The sequence below is a fragment of the Pyxicephalus adspersus genome, chromosome 1, assembly GCF_032062135.1.
Source record: "Pyxicephalus adspersus chromosome 1, UCB_Pads_2.0, whole genome shotgun sequence".
In the NCBI taxonomy this organism is placed as follows: domain Eukaryota; kingdom Metazoa; phylum Chordata; class Amphibia; order Anura; family Pyxicephalidae; genus Pyxicephalus; species Pyxicephalus adspersus.
The window spans coordinates 43,485,000-43,511,980 of record NC_092858.1 but is presented as its reverse complement, the minus strand read 5'-3'; the positions used below and the strand labels follow the sequence as shown (position 1 = coordinate 43,511,980).

Genomic DNA, 26,981 nt, shown 5'->3' with positions numbered 1-26,981 from the left:
TAGCTGTGCTTTTCTGTAAAAGTTATTCCATTGCAATGTGTTTTTTTAACTTGGCTGGAACATTTAGCAATTTTATGAGACACCAATCCCCTGAGAGTCTATTTTGGGAGTAAGCAGAACTCTTAGGTCCCCTGCTTCTCTCAATGGTTCCACAATCATTGCCCTTTTCTTGTAGTGATATATAAGTTAGCAGGAGAAACCGGTAAAATGTCTATTTATTTTTATTGTAATTTATTTAACTTTAATAATGGTAATGTGGTGTTGCTCATTCAAAAAGCATCCCATACTTGCAAGATTGTTTGCTCTGCAGCCAAGCAAAGGAAGCCCAATGTGTCAACAGCCTACAAAGAGCCGGCCTATTCTAATTCTTGCTGCTCTGAGCAACCCTTGCAGGAAATATTGCCTATGTTACCAGTCATATTTGTACAGTTGGAGCAGCTCAAGTGACACAGAATGAGGCAATGTCAGTTTTAGATTATTGATTTTGTTCTCTGTTACTCAGCATGCACTTAGGAACCCATTGATTAACCTGCAGTACTGTATAACCACTGCAATAATATTACTTTCCGCTCCTCTTGTTCATACCAGGGCTCTATTCATTCCTATGTATTCTACAGCACAGCTAGAATGTGGTTCACACATAGGTACGAATGGACTGCAGTGCACATGTCTACTAGGAAGTTGACCTAGTAGGGTCATTTATTGGAGAAAGACAGCTTCAGGCAGGTATTGAACAAAGTATTGAACAAAGCACTTGGGTGGTTAAAGGAAAATAATGAAGTACAAGTTCAGAAAAAAGTAACCTCGTCCTTTAACAGGAACATTTATAAACCACTTCTTTAGAGTCTGTGTCAAAGGTCTTATGTTCTCCTTAGGTGGAATTATAAAACTGAAAAAATCCACTTTCAATCCACGGGTCAAATGCATCAGTCTCTAAATTTTGAATAATTCCAGAAGTGTTCCAAACTGATATCATAGAAACTAATAACTTCTGGCTCTTAGAGCCCCAAATCAAGTGATGCCCTATTTATTTGATGAGAAGGGGAACAAAATGCACAACAGGAGAGAAACAAACCCATCATATGAGCTGTTTATTTACAAGCTGCAGGACATCACAGACTTCTCAAATTCTGTTAAACTGCAGTTCTGGATATACATTTGGCCCTTAGGCATAAAGACTGCTACCCTTTATTAGGCATTCGCACAGATTGAATGTTAATTTTTTTCTATTTTAGGAAGACTTTAGCATGCTTCACATTGGTTCTGCAAATGGGTTTTCATCCCTCTAAAACCTGCCTGGTTATAGTTCAGGTGAGGGCAGGCACAGTATAGAGTGTTTCCAGCAATGTTCTGACCATGTGCTGACATCTCTCTTCTTTATAACCTGGAGTGAGGTCATTCCTGTCTTGTTATAATTATTTTCCTACTAAAGTGGACAGGCGATGTCTTCTTCATAAAACAAAATAAACAACTTATGCAATTATTTATTTAAACTCTCCTCACTTCTTTGCCTCCTTTGCTCTTTTTCTGAGTTCGGGATCTTCATCCATTCTGATTGATCAGGCTGGAATGATATAGCTCCCACACATGTACACTGGGGTTCATTCATTCCCAGCAGCCAGGAATGTCAGGATCATGCACTCATATACAGCTCAGTGTATATTATCGAGCAGATTGGGAATAGGCAGGCAAGTTTATTTTATTGCAGCAGAAACTTTATCTGTCGTTTCTGTGTTAAAGAGCCAGCTTACTTGCATTTTTTTAAAAATGTTTTGGTTGTTTTTTACCTAAACAGTCCCTTACCCCTGCACATGTGTGAAATCTACATACATTGCAATCAATGTGCCAGTACACATGGAAGCTTTAGAGGTAATACATCCTGCTGAGTCTAAGACCAAAATATGTGTTGAGGTATTTAACTGCCTCATCTGCAGATCTATATAGGTGATGGTGGTCAATTTCATATTTTTTTCTTGTGTTTCTTCACACTTCCGAGCAGACACATCTTGTTATATCAATTTTTACTTCTTCTCCATCCATGCTACATACTTTTATGTGCCCCATAAGAAAGTGGTCAAAGGGACCGCACATTCCTGTACTGCCAGATCTCACTGCACTGGGGGTATTCTGCATGGCCATTGCGGTAATACTGTGGAAAAACCCAGCTTTCTGCCTGAAATCATCAGCTGGACCAAAACCACTTGAAAAAATATATACAACCACTGTATGTCGCTTTATGCTGATTAAAAAATATAAGTGATTATTATTATAATATATTTATATACAATATTAGTATATTTGCCATATATACTTATATTAGTATTTATATAGCACCATATTAAGCATCATATTAAGCAGCGCTGTACAAAGTCATGTCATTAGCTTTCCCTGCTGGGAGGGGAGATCACAATCTGATGTCCCTACCACAGTCATACGTCTTTATCACAGTCTAAGGTCAATTTTTGGGGTAGCCATTTAACCTAACTGCATGTTTTTGGAATGTGGGGGGAAATCATAATACCCAGAGAAAACCCATGGGAAAACCTGCAAACTCCATGCAGATGGAGTCCTGTCCGAGATTTGAACCTGGGACCTAGTGCTGCAAAGGCCAGAGCACTGTTATTGAGGTCTTTTAACCCCCCTTAGCGGTAATCCCGAGTGTGACTCTGGGGGGATTTTACCTGCAAAAAGCGCTAGTCCCGAGTCACACTAGGGATTACTTACCTTGCTCCGTCGGCATCCTGCTGGTCCCCGCAGGTCCTGGGGACACGTCCTCCTCCTTCAATCTTCAGCCGCGAACTGCAGAGACAATCTCTGGGGATTCTCGGTGACGTCAGTGCAGGCGGGAGGATCGGCCGGAAATTTAAATAATTTTGTATTGGATTCAATACAAAATAGCTGTATTGAGTCCAATACAAAGAAATCTTCATATAATATATATATATATATATATATTTATATTATACTATATATATATTATATACATATGTATATGTATATATGTATATAAACAGCTTTTGTTGTTTTTTTTATTTACATTTTTTTATTAAATTTAATAACTATTGGACATATTTCAGTGAGTTATGCCTAGGAATATTAGCCTACAATGTAAAATAAATTTGCATGCAAAAAAAAATGTAATGCTTTTTGCGTGGAAATATGGAGAGAATTAGAACGCTAGGGGGGGACAGTGATTCCAAACAGGATTCTGCGGAACTCTAGGGGCTCTTTGAGCAGTTTTCACCTCTCAGGTCAGGTTAAGTGACACCAATGATCTTTTGGGATATCTGTAAGGATGACATTCTTCCCAATGGCCAGCAATGTACGAGGCATTCTTCCACTACGTCCACATTTTTCCACTTCTTCCACATACGTCCACTGACCTCCACACTAATATACTGTGAGCTGTGGGTATAATATTTATAGCAGGGGTTCCTTGAAGCCCTGAAAGTTATTTTAAAGGTTCCCTCATATTAAAAATGCTATCCTAGAAGGACTGAGTCAGGGATTAGCTAATATAGAAGATCTTTTACACATGTATTTTGCTACATGTCACACTTCCTGTACTTATTTAGTAGAACAAAGGCCACGAAGGTATGACAGACAGTTCTGGTAGGCCATACGTTCACCCCACTTCACCCTCCCTAACACCCTCCCTAACATGGAAATACAATGACTTCAAAAAGATGACAGCTTTCCCGCCCTTCTGTCCCTATCACAAAGCCACGCCCACCAGTCGCCACACAGCCAATCACAGCTTGAGTTTAAGAACGTCCTAGATCAGGCGCTGTACTCGAGAGGGGGCGTGTCTATGATAATAAGATTCTTTAGGAAACACGCCATTTTTTCTGATATACATTACTATTATTACCACTATATAATAAAACGAGTTCTGTATAAAACTCAGAAACGATAAGTTAACGATGGACAGCCGAGCCGCCCTTTCTCCAGAATCCTATGACAGCAGGATTCGTGACGTGTTGTTAGCAAGGGCACCGGCTATGCGCATGCGTCATAGCACCCTACTGTGTCAGACACAAGTCTTCTGTAATTGAAATGGCACCAGAAAGGGCAATCTTACCGCCCATAGTAAGATGGCTGCAGCGCGAGAATGCGTAGTGACAGACGTCAGAGACGTCACACAGCAGTGGGCGGGGCCGAATCCTCCTCTTCAACCTTGTCCCGGCTCCGGCCTTCAGGCGCCTTCGGCTTTGCCGGTTCCAACGAGACGCAGCTGTAACTCGTGGCCCCAGTGACGGCCTTCTCCTCGTCCCAAGCACGTACACCAGACTCTAGCCGATACCCTCACCATGTCTCTCATCACCGCAGGACGCCTGTGCGCCCGTATGCTCGGGGCTAAGGTAAGAAGCGGCACGGGGAGGTCTGGGGGGAGGTAGGAGCCGGAGCTCGCTGTGTCACCTCAGTACTCGTGTATAGGACGCCTCAGCAGGAGCCGGGCATATGTCTATTCATCCCTCACATGTGTCCTCTCCCCTCCGACCTCACACGGCGCCGCTCCCCTTCCAAGGGATCGTCCCGGGGAGCCGCTTCCCACAATCCCCCCCGCCATGGCAGTGACAGTCATTGTGCTAAGTCCATTCAATGGAGGATTATCTAACCTGGGGCTCAGCCTGCACCTCTCAGGCCACAGCTATCCCTACCTGCTGCCTGCCCTCCTACTCATTCATTGCATGATTATATGAATATATATATATATGGGGGCATTCAGGTAAATGTAAGATCATAGCAGTGGCTGGCACATCGGATCGTTTCGGGCTGTCAATAGACCCGTCAGTAAGAGCCGGCCTTGTTATTCTGTATCTGCGCCCCCATTATATGTGCGGGATTTCTGAGCACGTATAATAATGAGCTTTTTGCTGGAATAAAACCCGGCCAGGGAACCCTTATACAAATCATAGGATCTGACCTTTACCGCCTTACCATTTGCATCTGGGCATTTTCATGAGAACTGAATTGGTATTAAACCTGTCGCCAACAAGGTTTTCTATTAATAATAATAATAATAATAATAATAAACAGGATTTATATAGCGCCAACATTGTATGCAGTGCTGTACAATAAATATGGGTTGCAAATGACAGATGAATACACACAGTAACACAGGAGGAGGAGAGGACCCTGCCCTGAAGAGCTTACAATCTAGTATTTTCCTAATATCTTTCTCATTCACTTGATTGTCATGCCAGAGGACTTCTATCCCGTGTCCTTTACTCATGCTCCCTAAGGGCATGTTCATACGGGAGGTTATTCAGAGATCGAGCGAATGGTTTCCTATAGATTCAATGCTAAACCACCATCATATCAGTTACTACAAATTCCTCTCATTATCAATGAAAATTCTGCAGGCGGTGCAGTTACTTTGCAGTTTTGTGTTGTCTCTGACATCCTACATCTCATGGTCAGCTACCTGCACAGACATTTCTATAGACTTGTATGGGAATGTTCCCTAAATGCCTGCTCTCCGCTAGCCTTTTCGAAGCAATGATGAGGAGAAGTACAAATACTTTGTTTCTGCACCTCTAGTTCTTTGCTAAGGCCTAGAACACATCTGTAGCCCCGGGGCATCTAGTGGAAGACGTTGAGGGCCCGGTAAGTGGAATGTGCGGAACAACTCAACCATCCACCTAAACATTCCTTCTATATGAAATGTAACTTCACATTTGTTTATTGTAGAATGTTCTGTGTTTTTAAAAATGATTTACAGGGCTTAAGCTTGCGTACGTACAACTTACAATGTAATGTTATCACTCAGTCACCAAACTTTCTGCATTGTTCAGTAACTAACACAGGACAAGACACACAATGCAGGGCGGGCATATTCAATTCTTGTGTAGAGATTGTAAGAATAGTATCCAAACAGCAATTATACCCAACAGTCTATAGGTATTAGAATTCCGGAAGCATGATGCAAGAAAACTGGTATGACAAATATGAAAATCGTACTTGTTGCTGTCACAGCAGGACTTAGGACTTCCATTGGCTGGTTAAATGATTGGTGCTTCAGTTTTACCTTCCTGTCCCTGCAATAATGAAATCTAACTGATCCTAAAACAGAGTTCAATCATATGGGTGAAAATTGCACCAGGGCACTGGGTTTCCAGACAGTTTTATTCAGTTTATTCTTTCCAAATGACAATGTGCTAGCAGAATAGCAATGTCTGCATCTTTCAGGAGCTGGCTAGGCTCTTCATACCAGTATAGAACAATATACCACTGGACTCCTAGATCCAAGCTGAAAATGGACATTGGTGCATTTGCAAGAGTGTCTGACTCCAGGTGAATTATTATTATTACACAGTATTTATATAGCGCCATCATATTATGCAGTACGGTAGAAAGTCCATAGTCATGTCACTAGCTGTCCCTCAAAGGAGCTTGCAATCTAATGTCCCTACCATAGTCATATGTCCTTAACACAGTCTAAGGTCAATTTTGGGGGGGGGAAGCCAAATAACCTAACTGCATGTTTTTGGAATGTGGGAGGAAACCCACGCAAACCCAAGGAGAACCTGCAAAACTCCATGCAGATAGTGCCCTGGCCAAGATTTGAACCTGGCACCTAGTGCTGCAAAGGCCATGGTGCTAACCACTGAGTCTCTCAAAGTGAATCAAAAGTTTCTGGCTATGGGATGGAGGGGCAAAATAGAATTACATTGACTATAGATAGAAGAATTTTGAGGTTTGTTTTTTTAGACTCTTCTCCTTACAACTTTTCTATTGTACAGTGGACATGGTCAGGAGTGTTTGTCCAAATTAAAAGACAAAGCACCTTCACCAGCTAGTTCTTTATTCAGGCTTTGGCTTTAAAGGTCAGTTCATTTGACCTTGTATTCCTGGAGTGCTCAGTGTTAGCATAGGGAGTAGTGATTGTGATTGATGTAGTCAAGGAACTTTAAACAGAAATGGGTATTCCTCTTGGAATTGAGTATTTTCCAGAAACTAAAATTCACTTTTTTATTTCGTCTAGGCAGGACAAGGTAGAAATATTGACATTCACATAGTGGTGTCCATTATATTCTTTTAGAAATAGATTATAAAAATGGTTTAACCTGATTGCATTGAAAAGGATGGTCTTGTTTCATTGCAGTAATATTTTTCTCTTAAATGTCTTGCTAGTTCTTGACACTGAGCATGTGGACAGACTTCCTCTAAATGTGTGAGGAACTTCTAAGTTTATGCTGAATCAATTAAACAGTGTACTAGGCGTAGATTATTTGCCTATTTGCAAGCAGACAACAATTAGCATGCTCTTCTCTATGGATAATGTATATATACACGCTTTGTGCACTGGGTTAGCATGTAAAACACTAACTCCCATGACAACCCAAACTAATAAGTCAGGCTTTAATTTATATGGTTTGTGTTCAGTCATGCAAATAATAGTTTTTTAATGCCTTCCCAAACAAGACCACCATTACTTTTTGACGAAGACTATAAGAATATTTCCCATTCTGTACTGAGCAAGAAAAAGTTGATATAAAAAAAAATTAAAGCAGAACTCTGCACTGCAACCTTTCCAAGGTAGTATGGAAGATTACAGTGATTGTTTTGGCACCTCAGGTTAAGGTAAGTAATGCTTTTAATTAGATCTCCTCTACATAAAAAAAAAAATCATTATATCCAATGTACGCAAAGGGGTATAGAAAAACTTTGCATTTGTGGCCAGCTTTATGTTTCTCTTAAGCGCTGAAGTTCTAAGAAAATCATGAATCCAGCTCCAAATATGCCACTAATGACTACTTCATCTGACATTTTAATGATGGCACTTATGGTATCTTTTCCCGACCTTCTCCCTATTAAACGCACACACAACAGCATCCATATATACACCTCTCCCCCTCATGTATAGTCCCCTGCTGTAGTGATAGTGGTTTTATAGTGTTTGATTTTTTTCCACTATGCCTTATAGTGACAGTACAAGTCTGTGATTAAACTCTCCCCCTTGTGTCTAGTAAGCAACCTTCCACATTTTTGGAAGGTGACACACAGTTTTTCTGCCCCATGTCATGTGACAGGAAGTTGTCTACATTATTATTATAATACAGTATTTTTATAGTGCTGACATACAGTGCTGTACAAAGTCCATAGTCATGTGATGACACAAAGCGGGCTGTCCACCGACCCTGTAAATTGCTAGCCTAACAAGTAAATTTATTTGGCAAGGCCACAACCTCATCTTTCACTTCTCTGTATAGCACTTGTACAGTCTTCTGAGGAAACAGGTAATTGGTCACTGGCATTGTTCTTCCAAATTCATAATTACAATCCCCACAATACTTCTGTAGCCCTTTTTGCAGCCTCATCTAACCTTGACTGTTTTCATATCTCTCCTCAGCTTGTCCATTCCCTAAGTTGAATTCTGTAGATACAATACATAATGTATTGGAGGAAAGGGACTTGAGAGTAGTAGAGAGGGAGAGTAGTCGTCCATATCTATCAGATATTACTATCTGAGTTGAAATGAACCCCCCTCCCCAGACATGTAATCTCCTTGTGTAATAAGAGCTTTTCTCAGAAGTCTACCAAAATACAAGTTACATTTTAGGCATCCCCTGCAAAAGGAATTGTGGTATTGATGATACATTTAAATATTTACCTGCTTCTAAAAAGATGCAGAACACCGAAAGTGCATCAGGTGATTAGAAATACCTCTGACCCTCCAATTCACAAATAGTTTTGGAAAGAAAATGGTGCAAGAAACATTTCTTCCTCAGTAAAGGTGAGAATCTGCAAAACAGTTTGATAAAATCCTTACAAGCTAAAAAGATGATGCAGAGAGAATTATTTTGTTTCATCAAAAGTAGAATTGACTGGTAGCCCACAGAAATGCTGTGTGTCATGTGTTTACAGCCCTCATTATCTTTTTCTAAACTGCTCAACCACTCCCCACTCTGATTTCCACAAAATAAAGGCTAATCATTCTGTAGTTCAAGATAAGAACTAGAAGGGCTGTTTGCGATAACACAAAGTATGAGGAGGACACAGGACAGATCTCAATTTAACATGAATTGAACATTCCGGCTGCTAGGAATATTCTGCTTTTCCAAAGCAAAAATTTGCGTTGTGTGCACTTAAATGTATAAATGGGTATTCTATGTTGTCCTTGTATCTGCACAAGAGTTATTCCTTCACTAGCAATTTACCCAAAAATTGTGTGTGCAATTTTTAAACTTGGTTGTTTTTACCCAAAAATTAACCACATTATCCAGCCTATACATAAAAGTCAATTCTATGTTTAAAGAGTCCTTGGCACTCAAGGTCAGTCCATGAGAACTTAGATAAGGTTTGTCACGTGTTGGTCATTGCCTGAGAGATTTTTTTCCCCCTCCTTTTAAATCTATAAGTTTTTTCTAACCTGTTTTCATTGTAAATCTTAATTTTATATGTGATTTAAATGCATTTATAAAGCTGTCTACTAGACATCTGTACTGCACATTATTAAAGTGTTATTACAGAAAAAAAACACTTTGTGAAGTGTTAAGTGCAGGCTTGTCAGGCTTTTTTCTGTCAGACGTTGTCTGTGTGGGATGTTTCACTATAATGGAAGCGATGGCGGCTTAAAACAACCCTTTTGCAATAATATTGGAACTTGGTCTATATTCTCCCCATTTAAACATTACTTCTGATTTCCTGCCCCATTAACAAGTCAGAGCATGCAAGAAATGTTCACAAAGTCACAAAATTAAGTGATCCCCGTGTAAGAAACAAATCATGAGCAGGAAAAAGTACATTTGACTTTTTGGTGCAACTGCAGGTATTCCTGGATTTTCCTTTACATAATGTGGTTTCAAGGAGGTGGTGGAGGGAAGCAGATAACTAAAAGTGTAGAATACCCACTATAGAAAATTATAGTACACACACCTACTTCCGTATTGTATTCCAGCCGTGATGACGGCCCATCACTGCTGCCTTCTTTTCAGGTCTCTCTGTAATCCTTTATGACCAATAGGCAGCCTCTGATGTGAATGTGGAAATACATTGTCAATGGCAATTAGTTCTTTTCAGATATTAGAGCTGGATCCAACTTTGCATGGCACAGAAAAAGATCAGAAGCTGTGGGAAAGGTGTGTTTTTGTTTTTAGTTTTGCAAAAGGGACTTTGCATAAGGTTACATACACATACATACCAAGTCAGACCATTCTCGTCCGATAAACACCTCAGGGCTAGTATCATATTAGAATCTGGCGTCTGTACAAGATTCGTCAGATGTCGTTCATGGATCTGTCCTGCTAGATCTATAAACGATCATAACACAAGTGAAGGAGGGGAGTGCGCAGTGGGGTGCTGCTCTGTCATTTGCCCCCTCCCCTCTTTATAGAGCAGAATGTTCTTTCAGTTATTGAACGTGTGTATGCAGCCTAACTCTTCTGCGAAAAAAACATCTATCTCTTAGTAAATTTGTGATCGTGTATTTACTTCCGCTTTGAGCTACTCATCTGATCAGGTAAAATACGTTTTACCTGCTGTTCCTGTTTGGTTACAGCTATGGTTACAGGGAAGGACGCTGAAGCTTACCTGTGCAGAGTGGTTAGGTCACATTTTAATACAAAGTTGCTACTACAAGCTACATGTTTCTAGGCCAATGGGAGTGTAAAGCATATGATTAGACATCACAAGATCAAATGCCAACCCTTGTGCAATGGCTTTCTACATCAATAGACTCCTTATTTCAAAATCATTTGCACCTGCTAACAGATTTTTTTGCACTATAAATTCATATTGGGTTAAACAACCAAAGATTAAAAAAACTTTGGAACATTTCCCCCAAAATAATATAATTTTCCTTTTGGTATAGTAACCCATTTCCCAGTCAGCATTACAGAAAGGGCTGCTAGGTGCAGACTATTCAGCTTATAAACTTACCAATACATATGTGGTAAACAGAAATTCCTCTGGTCTGTTTGGGGGGGGGTTTATTCACCCTTGGTACTGCATAGAGAAAGTAAAGGAAGCTTCCTAGTTCTAGCCTGCATTTTAGGAACATTGCTCTTGTCATATGTCCCTGCCTTCTGTATATGCGAGTAGTCAGGAAAATGGTGAGATTTGGAGATGAGGACTTTGCTGCTGTCTTTTTTGGTAGCAGTGCATTTTATTCTGCTTAGAATGCACAATCTTGGGATGGTATTTTGAAACACAAAATGTAGCAGATCATAATAGTACCACTATGTTTACATGCTTGGTGAAAAAAAAATACCTTAACATTAAAAACTGTCCTTTTAGGTAGGTATCCGGGTTACTGCAGGTTTTACTCAGATCTTCTAGAAAAGAAACAGCAAAAAGGTTGTTATCCAGGACATGGAACATTTAAGTGACCTAATTTGTTTTAACATAACAGTAGTTGATGCTGTTCCTGCATCAAGCACTAGGACAAAGTATTAAAAGAGGAAGTATGCTGCAACACCCTTTCAATGCAGACTCACACGTTACATTTATTTGGGCTGAAAAAAGACATAAGGCCATAAAGTTCAACAACTAGAGAAATAAACATACCAGAAACTAGTATATTCTAGATAAAACCATCTATACATAGTTGATCCAGAGGAAGGAACAACAAACCTTAAAAACATGATTCAATTTGCTCCATTAGAGCAGTGAGGCAATCAGATGTTCATTATATCAATAGTCTCTGGTGTCTTTTCTTTTAAACTTTAATCCCCAGTTATATTCTGTGCTTCTAGAAAATCATCCAGCTTTTTCTTAAAGCAATTCATAGAACTTCCTGAAACAATTTCCTGAGGGAGCCGATTCCAAATTTTCACAGACCTTACAGTGAAGAGTCCCTTCCTTGCCTGGAGCTTAAATTTCTTTACCTCTAGATGCAAACAGTGCCCTCTTGTCCTTTGAAATAATCCTAAACTTAATATATATATATTCAGTTTAGGATTATTATATTGCACTCTCCATTTTTTTTTTTTTTTTTTTTTCTAAACTGATGCCCAAAAGATGTGGTCTGACCAATGCTTTGTACAGGGGCAGTATTATATCTCCATCTCTGCAGTCTATTCCTCTTTTAATACAAGAAAGTACTTTGTTAGCTTTAGTACTGTGAGGGTCCTTCACTTGGCTTACCACAAACGTCTCCTAATACCCTGCTTTTATGGCCCAATGCCAAGGGTGTTCTATATTTGTAGGTACCTTCCCCTTATCAATCTTTCCTATTTGACCATCACCGGGATTGTCTGGGACCAAGGAGAATGTGTGCACCGGGCCAGAACTAGCTAGACTCGGGTGCTTTGCCAATCAGAATGGCCTCCTGAATTTCATATAAATTTAGTTTAAACGAAGTCTGTTATTGGTTAAACCAGTCATGTAATAAGGTTGGGATAAGATCCATTGTCTCTCTTCTGGGGTTATAGGTAGTGACCTCCCAAGATCTAATGAAAACAAGTTTGTGGTGTTTTTACAGTGTAATACGTGATTTGTTTTCTGCAAGTTTTATATCTATCATTCCGCCAATTTTTTTAAGTGGGACTGTGCTTGTGTTACTTAATTTTGCACGCTGTGTGTGACATAAACAGTCATTTGAAATTTCTGACTGCAAGTAATGTTTAGCATCATTACTTGGAACAACTCTCCACTTTTCTAATGGTTGTTACGCCCCCACTTTATAATCAGGCCTGATGCCTGCACAGAGTATGGCTGCTTAGAATCTGAGCATTGGAATAGCAGGCAACTCTACCCCGGACTGTGATCACTGTAGATTGACTTGAGTAAAAATGTGCGTGTGCAGTAAAGAAGCAAGGAGGTTAAAAAATAAAAAGTTTATAAACCTCAATAAAGCAAAGGGGCATTAAAAAATATATACTGTATTTATATAAAGTGTACTACTTTAAGTGTCTTGGATCTGCATCTGCTATTTTATGACTTGAATTGTGAAATATCTAAAGGTTGTGGTGACAAATTGCACTTTGGAAGATGAGTTGTGTCAGGCAGAGATTTTCATGTTCTTTTTGAAGGATTGTGACAGGCACATGAGCCTCCTACAAATATTTCAAGGTCAAAGATTTATTACCTTGGTAATTTGCTACAAAATAACCGTAACAATATGAAAAGTAGGTTTATATAATTGCATGTACCACCAACTCCAGACCAAATGTTTTTCTTTATAAAGGGAGTGCAGAAAAGTTAAGGTTTTTTTTATTTCTTTGAAGACTACAAGACTGTCTACAGTTGCCCCTTATGCATGAAGACAGGACTGACTTTAATTTGTTGATTAGCTTGTAAATTTATTTGGCCTTGGTTCCACAAAAGTAAATGGTAAACTGATAGATGATAAGTGAACAACATGTAAAATGCCAGCATATGTAACCTTTAGTTACTCTGACAGAAGATACATTGCCTGGATGGTAACAATGTATTATCTGTGTAGTAAATATGTTCAGTAATTATAATTCAGACAAAAGGAACAGATGTTTATACTAAATATGGAAATTACTATGTTTACATTACTGGAAGTAAACAAACTACTGTGTAGCTGTCTCTGTTCTCTTTGCTTTGTCCTTCCTTGGAGAGGCTGCTGCTTGATATTCACTAAATTGATTGTTAAATCTGGATAAAGAGGGTAACAATTCACATTGGGTATAATGAGTTTCTTCTAAAGCAGATGATAGCTCCAGTGTAGTCATTGACTGTATAATGATTAATGCTTCTCCTACAGTAGCCAGGAATTATGTTAATGGTTAATTGCAAAGCTTTTATTCAGATCTACCTGCCCTGGCATGCACCATTATGAATGATCTTTTCCCTTTTTTGTGATAAGATAACAATAAAGCTACGTACAAACATTCAACGGTTCTCGCCTGATAATCGGCTCAGGGCCGATATCGGTCGAGAATCTGGCGTGTGTACAGCGCCCATCGTCCGAACGACTGTCCTGGCGGATTCCCGGACGATGGACAACAATTATCCTAATGCAAGGGAAGTGAGAGAGAGCGCAGCAGGATGCCGCTCCGTCATTCTCCCCCTCTACATAGAGCAGAATGGAGCATTCATGCATCGTGCAATGCTAGTCAATGGGAAAGATCCTTTCCAACGACTATAATTGCATGTGTGTATGCGGCTTAAGTCCCATCACACTGTGCAGAAAAATCCAAGTATGGTTTACAGCCCTGTATTGTAAATGGGAGCCCTCATGGCCAGGGTGGACAATGGGACATTGTTAGAGAGATGTATACAGAATTAGGCTAATACAGACACATAATGTTTACAGTGACAAATTTACTATCACAGTGAATAGGAAATAAGTTAGAGACACCAGCCTGTAGAAACAATATCTCTGCTGAACACTTTTTTTGAACAAACTTTTTAAGTCATGATAATACCAACAGCAATTCTTGTAGATGTCGGTAGGTATGTGAGAAGCAGGTGTTCTTCTAGTTTAAAGCTGCTTTATGCAGATAGAACCAGCATTATTCTTTACTGATCTGGCCCTGTGATAGATTTTACTAGAATGGGGGTGGTATGTAAAAAATGTAGTTATATCATTTGTGTTAAACAAAAATTCTCTCACCAGTCAACTCGGGCTACAGGCTGTCAACTAATTAAATCGTCCGCTGTTCATTTCAACACTGATTGTGTAGCATAAATATTCCAGGGATAGGTGCAGTGGTATGCAGCTATGTTGCCTACAGTTTTTTTATGCACAATGTGAGTATACAGTAAAGCCTATGGACTTTCTGTAATGATTTTACTGGGTAACTTCATGTTAAAGCTGCAAACCTCAATGGGTAAGTGTGTTTGTATGGTAAGAATATTATAATCTACAGTTTGTGAAAGGTAAATTGGAAGGCACAGTGTTCTCCCCAGCCCCTTTTAGACAGGGGCACCACCCAGCACTTTTCAATAACCACCCAGCTGTTTTTGGGTGCTGAAGAGTTGGGTCACAATACAGAGGTTGCCACCCGCCTACTATTTCTTCCCACTGGGCTTAACAAAATTTCTGGGTTGAACACTGAAGCAGTTTATAGAAGAAACTGATATAATTTTAATAATATAATCCCAACCCAAACAATGGATTCCAAGTGTTAAGCATTAGTGTTCAGTGTTTGGGGAGCTTTGTAGATTGTCACAATGACGGTTTACCTGTCGGTGAAGACTTTAATTGCCTGGCTTGGAGGCATTACTGTTTTTCCCTGGAACCAGCACCACTTCCTGTCCTTTGCTGGGCAAGTGCCTCCACTGTGATATTAATAGCCAATGTGACAAGTTATATTTAAATAAGAGATTTATTTTACAATATTGCTCCAGCACTCCTGCAGTTTTGGTCCTGTGAACTAGTCAGATAAGATAACTCTTCTGATCAATGCACAAGTTGGGATGAAAGTGCAAAAGTATAGATTACTAATTGGTTATCAGGAATGCCTGTTTATAGTGCTGTTAGGCCACTGCTTACGTGCATTCCTTTGCTGTGGCCTCCTGGCTGTGGCAGCACTTTTATAGGTTGTAACATAAAGCTGATAGTCTTTATAAGGGCTATTTTGATGTTCATAGGTTTGGAAGTTTCACTGTTGCTATCATATAAAGTATAGTAATGACACATTTAGGTACATGTCCTTTAATGCTCAGGTGAGCACCCCATGGTAGTGACAAATCGTGATGTGACTTTTCACATCCTCCACATTTGAGAGTGCTAAAAGGTTGCAGAAGTATGCTTCATCTGTAGTCCAGGGATACAAATGTGTTCACTGTTCTCCCCAGGTCCTTTCAGCTGGGCGCACCACCCGGCACTTTTCAGTAACCACCTGCCTGTTTGTGGGTGGTTACTGGAATGTTGGATCACAATAGAGGGGCTGCCACCTCCTACAGCTTCTTCCCAGTCAGCTTAAAATAATTTCTGGGGAGAATACTGTTTGTTTTAATGTATTATGAAGTTTAGGAATTATCATGTCTGTGAATTAAGTCATCTGAAATGTATATAAATTGTTCTTGTAAATCTTTAATAAACTTCAGCCATCATTTTAAAAAAACAACCACTGAGGTAAATTGTAAGAAGCGTTAGAGACTTTCTGGAAGAACCCAGTTAACGATGGTGAATATCTTCTGCTGGTCATTTGCACTGCAGCTTGTATAGAATGATTAGAGATTACAAACTATGGCTGGTGTTGTACTGGTAATACTGTAGGGAATTATTACTCATCTATGTTTATAGAAAATATCCCTCCCTTGGGTCTTCTGTACTCCTTATATAATCTCATTGGCAGGCAACAGTTTTATTTTCTTTGGTGTTGTCCAAACATCCGAATAATGGGCACAATCTCTTCTTTCTTCTCCAAACAGAACTCCCCTTGTGTTTTGATTGCCGCTCGACAAGCCAGCTCTTCCACGGTAAGCCCCTGGTCCTTTGTTTCTTTTTGGGTTGAATTTGGGAAGAATTTTGGATGTAATTTATAATTCTCACTTGCTGCTTTGTCATTATTTGCTGAGCTGGTTTTCTCACCCTATTTCTTTAGAACCTAAAAGATGTCCTGTCAGATCTCATTCCAAAGGAACAGAACAGAATCAAGAACTTCAGGCAACAATATGGGAATGCTGTCATTGGCCAGATTACTGTGGACATGGTAAGAGCATGCTAATGGGAAGAGTTGTGGAAGGGCAAGCAGAATTTCGAATTGCAATTGCAAATCGGAGCACTTCAGCTATAATTTGAGATGCTGTTTTATCCTGGACCTCTAGCAGGAAGAATGTTTGGTACCCTACTCCAGTATTTGAGGATGCAGCCTCAAGCTAACTATGTAATGTGATATTTCTAATTGGTTCAAGGAAAATGTTATTGCTTTGCCTTAAAAAGCAAAATCACTATAGAAAACTGATTAGGCAAGACCACCCACTGAAATAAATCAACTGTATGACAGAAAATATTTCAAATAAGTATAACAGTAGATTCTCAATCACTACACACTTTAATATAACAATACTTTGACAGCTTTTTATATTGCATACTCCTATGCATTGGGGTAAATATTTATGTATTAGTAGTTGGCCTTTTCCTGCCAGCAGATGGAGCTCCAGGATTCTTTCACTTGTTAACCTGGCTCATCATGACTGCTTTCCTGAATAAAGTTTAGCAATATTTTAAACAAATTTCTGCATAAAGGCTATAGGGAATCTATATTAAATTTTAAAGTCTGTAGCGTGCATTTTTAGACTTTATGTTGGAGTAGCACAGCAGCCAGACTATTTGTTATTATTGGGAGGAAAGAACAAAAAACACAGTTGAGATCAACCGCATATTATTATTATTACACAGTATTTATATAGCGCCATCATATTATGCAGTGCTGTACAAAGTCCATAGTCATGTCACTAACTGTCCCTCAAGGGGGCTCACAATCTAATGTCCCTACCATAGTCATGTCATTAATGTAGTCTAAGGTCAATTTTTTTGGGGAAGCCAATTAACCCTACTGCATGTTTTTTTGGAATGTGGGAGGAAACCGGAGAACCTGGAGAAAACCCATGTAGACACACTCCATGCAGATAGTGCTCTGGCAAGGATTCAAACCTGGGACCCAGCACTGCAAAGGCCAGAGCGCTAACCACTGAGCCATCGCGCTGCCCCGGTATAGCGATATACCTTTAGCGAATGCATTGTTTCTAGTGGACTGGTATACTTTTCTAGTCGCTATGTAGGATGGAGCAGTCCTGTGGCTAATTGCAATCCTTGCTTATGTAATGACCAGGTATGGCTCTTATCCTCTGTATAGTGTGTCAATATTTATATAAAGAAACTAGATTTTAAATGCTAAAAATTGTATATCACACACACTGCTAAAATCATTCTATTTCTGCTTTTTTAGGTGTATGGTGGCATGAGGGGTATGAAAGGTTTAGTCTATGAAACATCTGTTCTTGATGCTGATGAGGTAAGTATAGAGCCACACTGATCAGGAATCAGGAATTGCAGGAAAATGTTTTAGTCCTTTACCAAAATTCTCTTTTTTTTTTTTTTTAAGGGTATTCGTTTCCGTGGTTACAGCATCCCCGAATGTCAGAAGCTGTTGCCTAAGGCTCCAGGGGGAGAAGAGCCTCTGCCTGAGGGACTGTTCTGGCTCTTGGTTACAGGAGATGTGCCCAGCCAGGAGCAGGTAAATGCAGAACACATTTTCCCCGACGTTTGAGGAGATATTTTTTTATTTTCTCTGCATTAGATTTATATTGTATAATATCATTTAACCCCACTGTATGGCTTCATTTTTTTTTGTTAGGTGAACTGGGTCTCCAAAGAATGGGCAAAAAGAGCTGCTCTGCCTTCACATGTAGTAACCATGTTAGACAACTTTCCCACCAATTTGCACCCCATGTCTCAACTTAGCGCTGCAATAACAGCACTGAACAGTGAAAGCAGCTTTGCCCGGGCTTATGCAGAAGGCATCCACAGATCTAAGTATTGGGAGGTAAGTGCACTGCAAGATATAGTACAAGCCTGTCGCAGAGAGAATTTTGTAAATACACTTGTCTGTGGAGTTTTCTGTTTCCATCTCTTGTTGCTAATGTCTCAAAATGTATTGGGTAGGTGAATAATTAATCATTCTTTCCTATTTTCATATACTTAGATGAAAAATAATGAATTCAGACTTTTGCCTAGCAGTTCATATTTATAAAGCTCTTGATCCAATTCATTTTAAGTCCTTAAGCATACCTACAGAGTAAGTTTTTTTTATGGCTTCTGTTTTGCATTTTAACAGTGGATGAACACCAGATGGAGTGTGGTACCTCTATGGTTTTTTAATGCAGCACGTTGCTGTTCACATATGTGTGTGTTGGCAGCTGTGCATGCTGTGAGTTGAAAATGCAGTGTTCTGCAGTGCATTGCGCTGGAGGGCACATTCCAGTTCACCTCGCCAGTGCAATGCATACAAAACTTTAGTAGGAACAGGTCTGCAAAGGAGTTGCATACTCTATTTCACTGGTGCATTAGTTGGGAGTAATAAAATTAAAAGAAAGTGGCTAAAAATAAAATAATTGCCGTTCACTGGGTAGTTGACCAAAAAAAAATGCAAAACCTAACAAGGCAAGTTCTAATAGAAATCAGGTTAATGTCTAGAAGAGATCAACATATTTCCTTTTTTTATGAACTAAAAGTGGGACTACGAGTGGGAAAGTCAATCAGATGTAACAATGTAATACCCAAAGTAAGAAGAATACCCTGCATTACAGCAGAAATTGTGTATCTGCATGAAGAGGCTGCGCTTAGTAGTAGGCATGTTTTATAGATGCTTCTAAATTGTCTGACCATAATTTTGTTAACGGGAAACTAAAAGGCAGGAGAGGTCAGACAGCTATAGTCAAGCACAGCTACACAATGGAGTTGGCATTTGTAAAGTTCAGATCCAAAGGAAATACTTATTTACAGTGATTAACATTATTGCTTTAAAACTTTGCCTTTAACTTTGTGTTTAGTTTGTGTTTACATTTTTTAGTTTGTGCTGTACAAAAATTTCCCTTTAGGGGCAGACAACTCCAACTATACATGGCAAGATGTTTGATTTATCTGCAATGTTATATTTCTTATTTTATAGCAGTCCCTGGCCATTTCCTGTTCTTCTAGCTTTGTACCATTTATTCCTGAATGTCAGAATGCCCTTGCACCACCTTCTACCAACACTGTACTTATGTTGGTAAAGGAGGGGCTAAAACTTTCCATTTATGCCGTCTGTTCTCCGCCTATCAATGTCCTTGGCTTAGTGACAGATCTGTCACACGTTCACACAGGGAGTTTAGTTGTCATGGCCCTAGTGATATAGTGAACTTAGAATCCTGTGTGTGCTTGCTGCTCTTTCTTGCAGTAAGGTAAATGCAGTGTTGAAAAGGCAAAAGGCTCTGTAAATGTGAACCAAGCTAGAGACACTCGTGACTTTCCAGTGTCAGGCAGACCTTGAGATCTCATGGAAACAATCCCTCCCACATGCCTATGTGTACATGCTCAATAAAAGACATGCAAAGTATTTAACTTATGTGCTAGGCATCAAGCTTGACGTATTCTGTGTCAAACTGCCTGACACTGTTCTAAAAAGGACACGTGGAAACTACTGTCAATAACTCTGTACAATAAGAGCACCATGGAAGCGGGCTATATTGTCAGGGCAGCAAATTACATATTTTCTTTTTAAACAAGATTTTAGGTTTTTAGAAAAACTGCTTTTTTTTTGAGAATCCGAGATCTCCAGTTTTTACACAAAGCGTTGTGACATGACTAAAGACATGCTCCTAAATCTTTATATACATTTCAGAACCATATTGTGCACACAGCTGCGGTGGATCATTGCAGCAAGTCTGTTAGGCCAGTTTGCATTGAGCAGCCAACTGGTCAGTCTCCCCCCCTTCCAGATTTGGGCCGTTATTGTGTTAACACCAGTGATCTTTTCTTTAAATAAATGCTTTCAGAAATGCAATAGAACCTGTTGATCATGTTAGAAATTTGCAGCTTTCCTGTGTTCTCTGCACACTACTGTGAATAGCCCTTGTTTATTATGGGCTAGAAAACAGTTCAATTGTTGTAAAGATGAGTTCAATAGAGTTTTAGAAGTTGGGTGTAAAATAACATTTGGCAGGGCTGACCCCATCCATTCCTCATAAATTCAACTGTCAGCCCATAGTCAGAAATAAGATGCCAAGTACATTTCTGGTAGATGAAAAGATATTTTTATATTGTAGGATCTTTAAAGAGGTACTGTAAACCATATAAAATGTGTGAATATTGCAGAAATCCTGAATTTTTAGTTAAATTTTTGCTTTTCTTTCCAAAGTTTGTGTATGAAGACTCCATGGATCTGATTGCTAAACTTCCATGCATTGCTGCTAAGATCTACCGTAACCTTTACAGAGAAGGAAGCAGCATTGGTGCCATTGATTCTAACCTGGACTGGTCACACAATTTCACTAACATGCTGGGCTATACAGACGCTCAATTCACAGAGCTTATGAGGCTTTACCTCACAATCCACAGGTAAATAGTTACTTTGTTGATAGTTTGTGAAAGTCTTTGAGATGTTGCAGAATTTTGTAGTTTGCAGAAACACAGAGGACAATTAAATTAAATCTTGCTAACAGAATGCTGGAGGCATTTATACTATGTAACATTATTTGGCTGTAGTGTTTCAAAGTTGCTTATCAAATTATAAATGCAAAAGCTTAGTTAGTTTCAAAACTTTGTTTTTTGCTGCCTGATTACTTACAGCAAACTTATCTTGGATAGTGGCAGGCTTAATGCCATTCTGACACAGCACGAACATATTAGGAAGTATTGTAAATGGATTTTTTTTAGAACTAAAATGTATTCATTCACATATTTGTTTTGCTAGATGTAAATTAAGGCCTTTGTTTTTTATTAGGCTAGACAGCAAAACATTCCTTATTGTTCTTACTTCTCAAAACTAATATTTGTTGTAGCTATAGGTTCTGTACACCATGGTTTAAAAGCCTATCAGTATCAAAATGAAAAGCTTAGGCATGTGTTCTGTGTTGTCTGACTTCTCACACTTTCCCTTTGCAGTGACCATGAAGGAGGCAATGTCAGTGCACACACCAGCCATTTGGTGGGCAGTGCTCTCTCCGATCCCTACCTCTCCTTTTCTGCTGCCATGAATGGATTGGCAGGTCCCCTGCATGGACTGGCCAACCAGGTATGCTGTCAATCTGTAAAGTCTACATTAGATTACATTTTAGCCAGAGCACTTTTTTTTGTTAAATCCCACCTCTGCTTTTGTTTTTAGGAGGTGCTTGTTTGGCTGACAGCCCTACAGAAGGACTTGGGCGGTGAAGTATCTGATGAGCAGCTGAGAGATTACATCTGGAACACCCTAAATTCTGGAAGGGTATGTACATACTCCATTATCTCAACTTTTTTTTTTTCAGTGTACTATGTTGCCGATGTGAATTAATCTGGGTTTCCGATAGGTGGTACCTGGATATGGTCATGCTGTGCTCAGAAAGACAGATCCCCGTTACACATGCCAGAGAGAATTTGCTTTAAAGCACCTTCCAAATGATCCAATGTTCAAGCTGGTGGCTCAGCTCTACAAGATTGTACCCAATGTGTTACTGGAGCAAGGCAAAGCCAAGAACCCTTGGCCTAATGTGGATGCTCACAGTGGAGTCCTTCTACAGGTAGGATCGATATGTCTCCTGTGTTCGTGTGTCACTGTCAACCTTTTCACAAAATATTAAAGCTCACCTGCAGGGAAGCAAAAATGATGGAAATAAATGAGTGTATTACTTGCCAAAAGAATTGATAATTCTAGCTAAGTCCAGTCTCGTAATTCTGGTATTCGTGCAAGACACATCCAGGCATTTGATGTCTTAAGTGACTGACAAGCAGCTAAGTGATAAAGCCTGGTTCAGGGTCCATCCAAGTCTGAGACTGCACAGAGAGAAAGCAGCACTGTACTGAAGAGATCATCACCATGAGAGACAGACAAAAGTTGGGTCTGCTTTTAAATTTTACTATGTCCAGAAGTGTTGCTGGAAAGGAGAACTGTACTTTGAGTGTAACTCCACTTTTGTGGCCTCAGGGTAATCCATGTGTGTTGCATGAATTTTATTTTTGTTATGAAGAAAAATGGTTTGTTTGTTTTTTAAGTCCTTTCAGGACAGATTCCTAATGGTAGGGTCTAGTTCATCGCTGCTAATTTCATTCCTAGATGATCAGGATCCACACATATTTTTAGTAAGTTTAGTAAGATATGGTTTACAAAGAATGTATCACTACGTTTTTAGGAAACTTCTGGCCTGTTTTTGGCCCTTGGTGACTGCAGCTGTCCAGTCCTGGTCCGGTGTATTGTATCCACCTGCTGCACTTTGTGTTTAATGAGGAGAGTTTGCAGGGCTTGCATCCACTTTCAAATACTTCACCCTCAGAGTTAATAAAAATAAATTTGCTATTGCAGGACATATCTAAACAGTAAATAAGAGTTCTGGTAGTGCAGTGTACAGTGCCAAGAAAAAGGAATACCGCCCATTGGTAATCTGATCACCCGATCATTGCTATGCATCCTTGCAATACCACATTGACCAGATATCACAAACTCCCAGCCGGGACCTTTTCTTTGTAAAGGCTGATATCAGACTGCATCTATAGTAGATCTTTTTTTTTTTTTTCCTGATTTGTGGAATTTGTACCCTATAAAGGGCACTATTGCACATGTTTTTCTAGATGCAAGTGTTTTTGGGCTGTCATCTTTATCCATCTTTTGCTGTATTGTGTGCAGTCATTCTAAAATATTTATGAAAAACCAGGTGGATATGTACCTGCTTGTTTCTTGACAATTGCTTTTTAGGAATTGCAAAGTCATGGAAAACACATGGTCAGGGTCTTTTAAACTTAAGGTTTCAAGATACTATATCGTGTGACTGGCCAAGTAACAAAAGACGTTTCTTCTGGAACCTGGTGTCAGTCTGAGCTCTAGGTCTGGCTATTAGTGTTTCTAGTTAGACATTGCTTTTTGATACAATTTCTTTGACTCATTGCAATTGACTTTAATAGACATCAATGTAAGGATTTATAGAGAATCATCCTCCCTGAAGCTGAGTATCTTGAGTTGAAGATTTTACTTAACATTGACTATTTACATTTATAAAACACATAATAAGTATCTACAACCTAAAGTGTGTTCCCTCTTACATCTTCAGCTACAGGGAACTTACCTGCAGCACCACTTACCTGTCCAATCTGTTTTGAAATTGGTTGCTTTTGGACTCCTAAACTATTAGTGTATTGTAAACTGTATTCTGATATTGCTCAGAATGTTATGCAGTAGATAGATTTGCCTGTGTTTTACGTCAGTGAGGAATTAGAAATTGTCTGCTCCCACCAATATAAAAGGTAACAAGTAATACCAAATACTATAGAATCATTGTACAATTGCTGTATCTAGCCTCCGGTTACCTCTGTTACACATTTATGTCTAGAGTTTCTTCTGTAAATGAACAATCTAATGTATTTTATATTATTATTTGCAGTATTATGGAATGACAGAGATGAATTACTACACAGTCCTTTTTGGAGTGTCACGAGCACTGGGTGTCCTATCTCAGCTCATTTGGAGCCGGGCACTTGGCTTTCCACTGGAGAGGCCCAAATCCATGAGCACAGATGGCCTCATGCAGCTTGTAAAGGCAAAGTCTGGTTAAAAGAAGAATGGAAAAAACATAAATTAGAGGGCTTCCCCCATCCTGGAGAAGAGCCAATCAAAAGACAGTACACCTTTTGTTTCTACAGACTGCTTTGCACCCCATCGTCTCCTGAGCGCCGACAAGAAAACACTTCTGGTTATTTATGCTGAAACATGTCATCTTCTCAACACTCTGTATTTCCCTTCCCTGCTGGAGAAGCCTGATCTCCTTCTCCATCAGGAAAGGGTGCTTGTGCTGCCGGTAGGAATCAGACTAACAATTTCATCCACACTAGTTACCAGCACCCTCCATTCTACTTATTTATAAACCAGCTATAGTTATGTACAGCCCACCGGTCTTTGTACCACAAAATGAATTTTTTTTCTTTCTGATTTCCAAATAGTCTGTGAAAAAGCAGAGACCAATGCAATTGGCATAACACAGGGTAATTTCAGCTCTGTGGCAAGCTCTAACCTTACTGTTTCATCCCATATTTACTAAAATAAATAATGTGCCACCGCTACCAGCCACACGTAATGCTTCACACTGATGCTACCTAAGAGTGGGGTCAGTTGTAAGGCAACCTGTTCAGGGCATATCATATTGCACATTTATGGGAGTGGAATCATGCATATTACACACATCGCAGGCATCCCTGACTCCATGTGGACTGCTTTTCTGGGAATTTTGATTTTATGGCTTTTATTATACAGAGGAATGTCACTAAATGACCAGGAATTGTCCAGCAGCAACCCTTGCTGAGTTTGCGCAGCTTTTACTTCTTTGATATCCCTTGTAAAGCTTTTATTTCAACTTTTTTTTTATTTATGTAGATTCCTGCCTTTTCCTCTAAAGTACCTGTTATGTCATTGAATGTGTGAACAGCATTTCTGTTTATTTTATATGTTGAGGTAACGCCACTGTGATTGAGATGACTGAATTTCAGATATGCTGTTTTTCATTTCTTTTTTTAAGTAGCTTTTTTTCTGCTTTTTGCTTCCTCTGCACAGTTGTGTGCACACCAGCTTTTTTTTTTTTAGGGGCTGCGTAGTGCTACAATGTAAAATTACACTATTTTGAAATACTTGATTTAGTTGTACACCCATAAGAGTCATGTATATTTTGCAGCAGTTGGGTGTAGTTATCTCTAGGAATCAGGTTGCCATTTTCACTTGGCATTAATTTAACATGCAACTCATTCCTTCCAGGTAACTGACATTACAAGGAGCTGTCCCACACATGTAATACTAGTCTGTTAAAGCCATCCTCATCGGCAGCACTGTTTTCACCCTAAAGCATTCAAACAGAAAGGGAATTAAGACTTGGCTATAAAAAATACACTCCTCTACCACCTGTGTGACTTTATTTTTTTTTTTCAGCTCTTGTCTGTGCAGGCAAAGACTGTGCAGGTTACAGACACATGTCCAGATTCACAATAGACTTAAGGTTGTTCTGTATAATGCAAAATAAATGTTTTTATTAACGATGTGAAGCTCGCATATGCAAATCATTACCTTTTAATTTTTTTTAGTCTCTTCATATAAGAAAACACTGTACTTCAAAAATAATCCAACCTTTTACTTTCAGACTTTATTTTACATGAATATGGAAAATTGCTGATGCTGCTCCATTTAAGTATTGAATTCTAACATCTATAATATAGAATTCTTTTATTAATACACCTGAGGACCCCAAACACTGTACATCAGAACGGAGAACAAAGTGGACATCAGAAAAAAAAATTAAATAGCTATGTATGTATTGTAAGTAACTGTGGGGTTTTAGCTACAATTGTGAAGTGGTTACATTATTTATTCCATTTATGTTCATTGCAACACAACAATGTATAATTTATATCTCACAGAAATTATGACATTGAACCAAACAGGTATATGCAACAGCAGCCTCCATTTATTTCCTTATTGCTCTTCTGTAGGAATGTACTGTAGATGTTTGAATGACACCAGGATCGTCCAGTACGCAAAAATTGTCTGATGCCTCAAGTTCCTTGTTTCTAAATCGGGGTTCTTCCAGAGGTTGCAAGGGCTTCGTCCAGCCATGTGTGATTGTCAGGGTGGTTGATGCCAATGATCTTTTTGGCTAATCTAATGGTGACATTTTTCTCACTGACAACCATGTACTGTCAGGCTTTCTTTCTATTGCCCATCACTCTAATGTATTGTGAGCTGTGGATATAGTAATTATAGCAGTGGTTCCCTGAAGACCTGAAAGTTATTTCCTGTGTTAAATAGTTTGAGAAACACAGCTCTAGATGCAATAAATATGGCTTCTATTCAGACCTATTCATTCTTCGTCAAAATATAATTGTGGTTCGGACCAGTCTCGGCTGTCTTTATTCTTTTGGAGGAGCTGGGCAATCACATGATAGCAGCTGAAGACCTTTCATGTCCTCACTGTATGGTGCATATCAAAAACAAAATCTGGTAGACATCAGGCATATATAACAAAACTTGATAAAACTGAGGATCCTTTTTAAAAATAATTGTATTTTAAAGAACAAACAACAGCTCTTTTCACTTAAGTCCAGTGAGATTTTCAAGTAGTTGCATGGCTGAAATGACTTTTATGTTTTGTTCTAAAGATGAGTGCATTGAGTGTAATGTTTCTGCATGGTCATCTGTTATCTCACACATCGACCTGTGACATGAGGCTGCTGTTTGGGGTTACACTTCATTCTGTTATATTATTGGAGTTCCACATTACAGTGCCACGGGCTATCAACACAATCTATTACATTTATACTTTATGCCACTGCATGATAGTTTGTCAATCTGCATTTTTTTTTCCTGCTCCATGTTACGCTTAATCTCCAAAATCACAAAGCTAAGCTT

General features: G+C 39.2%; 1 protein-coding gene across 1 annotated transcript; it reads left to right on the top strand.

Moving 5' to 3' along the window:
- Nucleotides 1–4,152: 4,152 nt before the first annotated feature.
- On the top strand, nt 4,153–25,617 carry CS (citrate synthase). Its single transcript, XM_072408964.1, has 11 exons — nt 4,153–4,361; nt 16,297–16,344; nt 16,470–16,577; nt 17,817–17,882; nt 17,973–18,104; nt 18,225–18,413; nt 20,766–20,965; nt 21,512–21,641; nt 21,732–21,833; nt 21,916–22,125; nt 23,977–25,617. The coding sequence occupies exons 1-11, from the start codon at nt 4,311–4,313 to the stop codon at nt 24,145–24,147; spliced, it is 1,407 nt and encodes a 468-aa protein (XP_072265065.1). The 5' UTR covers nt 4,153–4,310; the 3' UTR covers nt 24,148–25,617.
- The last annotated feature ends 1,364 nt before the right edge of the window (nt 25,618–26,981 follow it).

What these genes read in the sequence shown, in the direction of transcription:
- CS (XM_072408964.1), top strand. Translation starts at nt 4,311, where the DNA reads ATGTCTCTCATCACCGCAGGACGCCTGTGCGCCCGTATGCTCGGGGCT. An exon ending in GACAAGCCAGCTCTTCCACG is followed by an intron (nt 16,345 to 16,469) that starts GTAAGCCCCTGG and finishes CTATTTCTTTAG; the next exon opens with AACCTAAAAGATGTCCTGTC. An exon ending in ACAGATCTAAGTATTGGGAG is followed by an intron (nt 18,414 to 20,765) that starts GTAAGTGCACTG and finishes TTCTTTCCAAAG; the next exon opens with TTTGTGTATGAAGACTCCAT.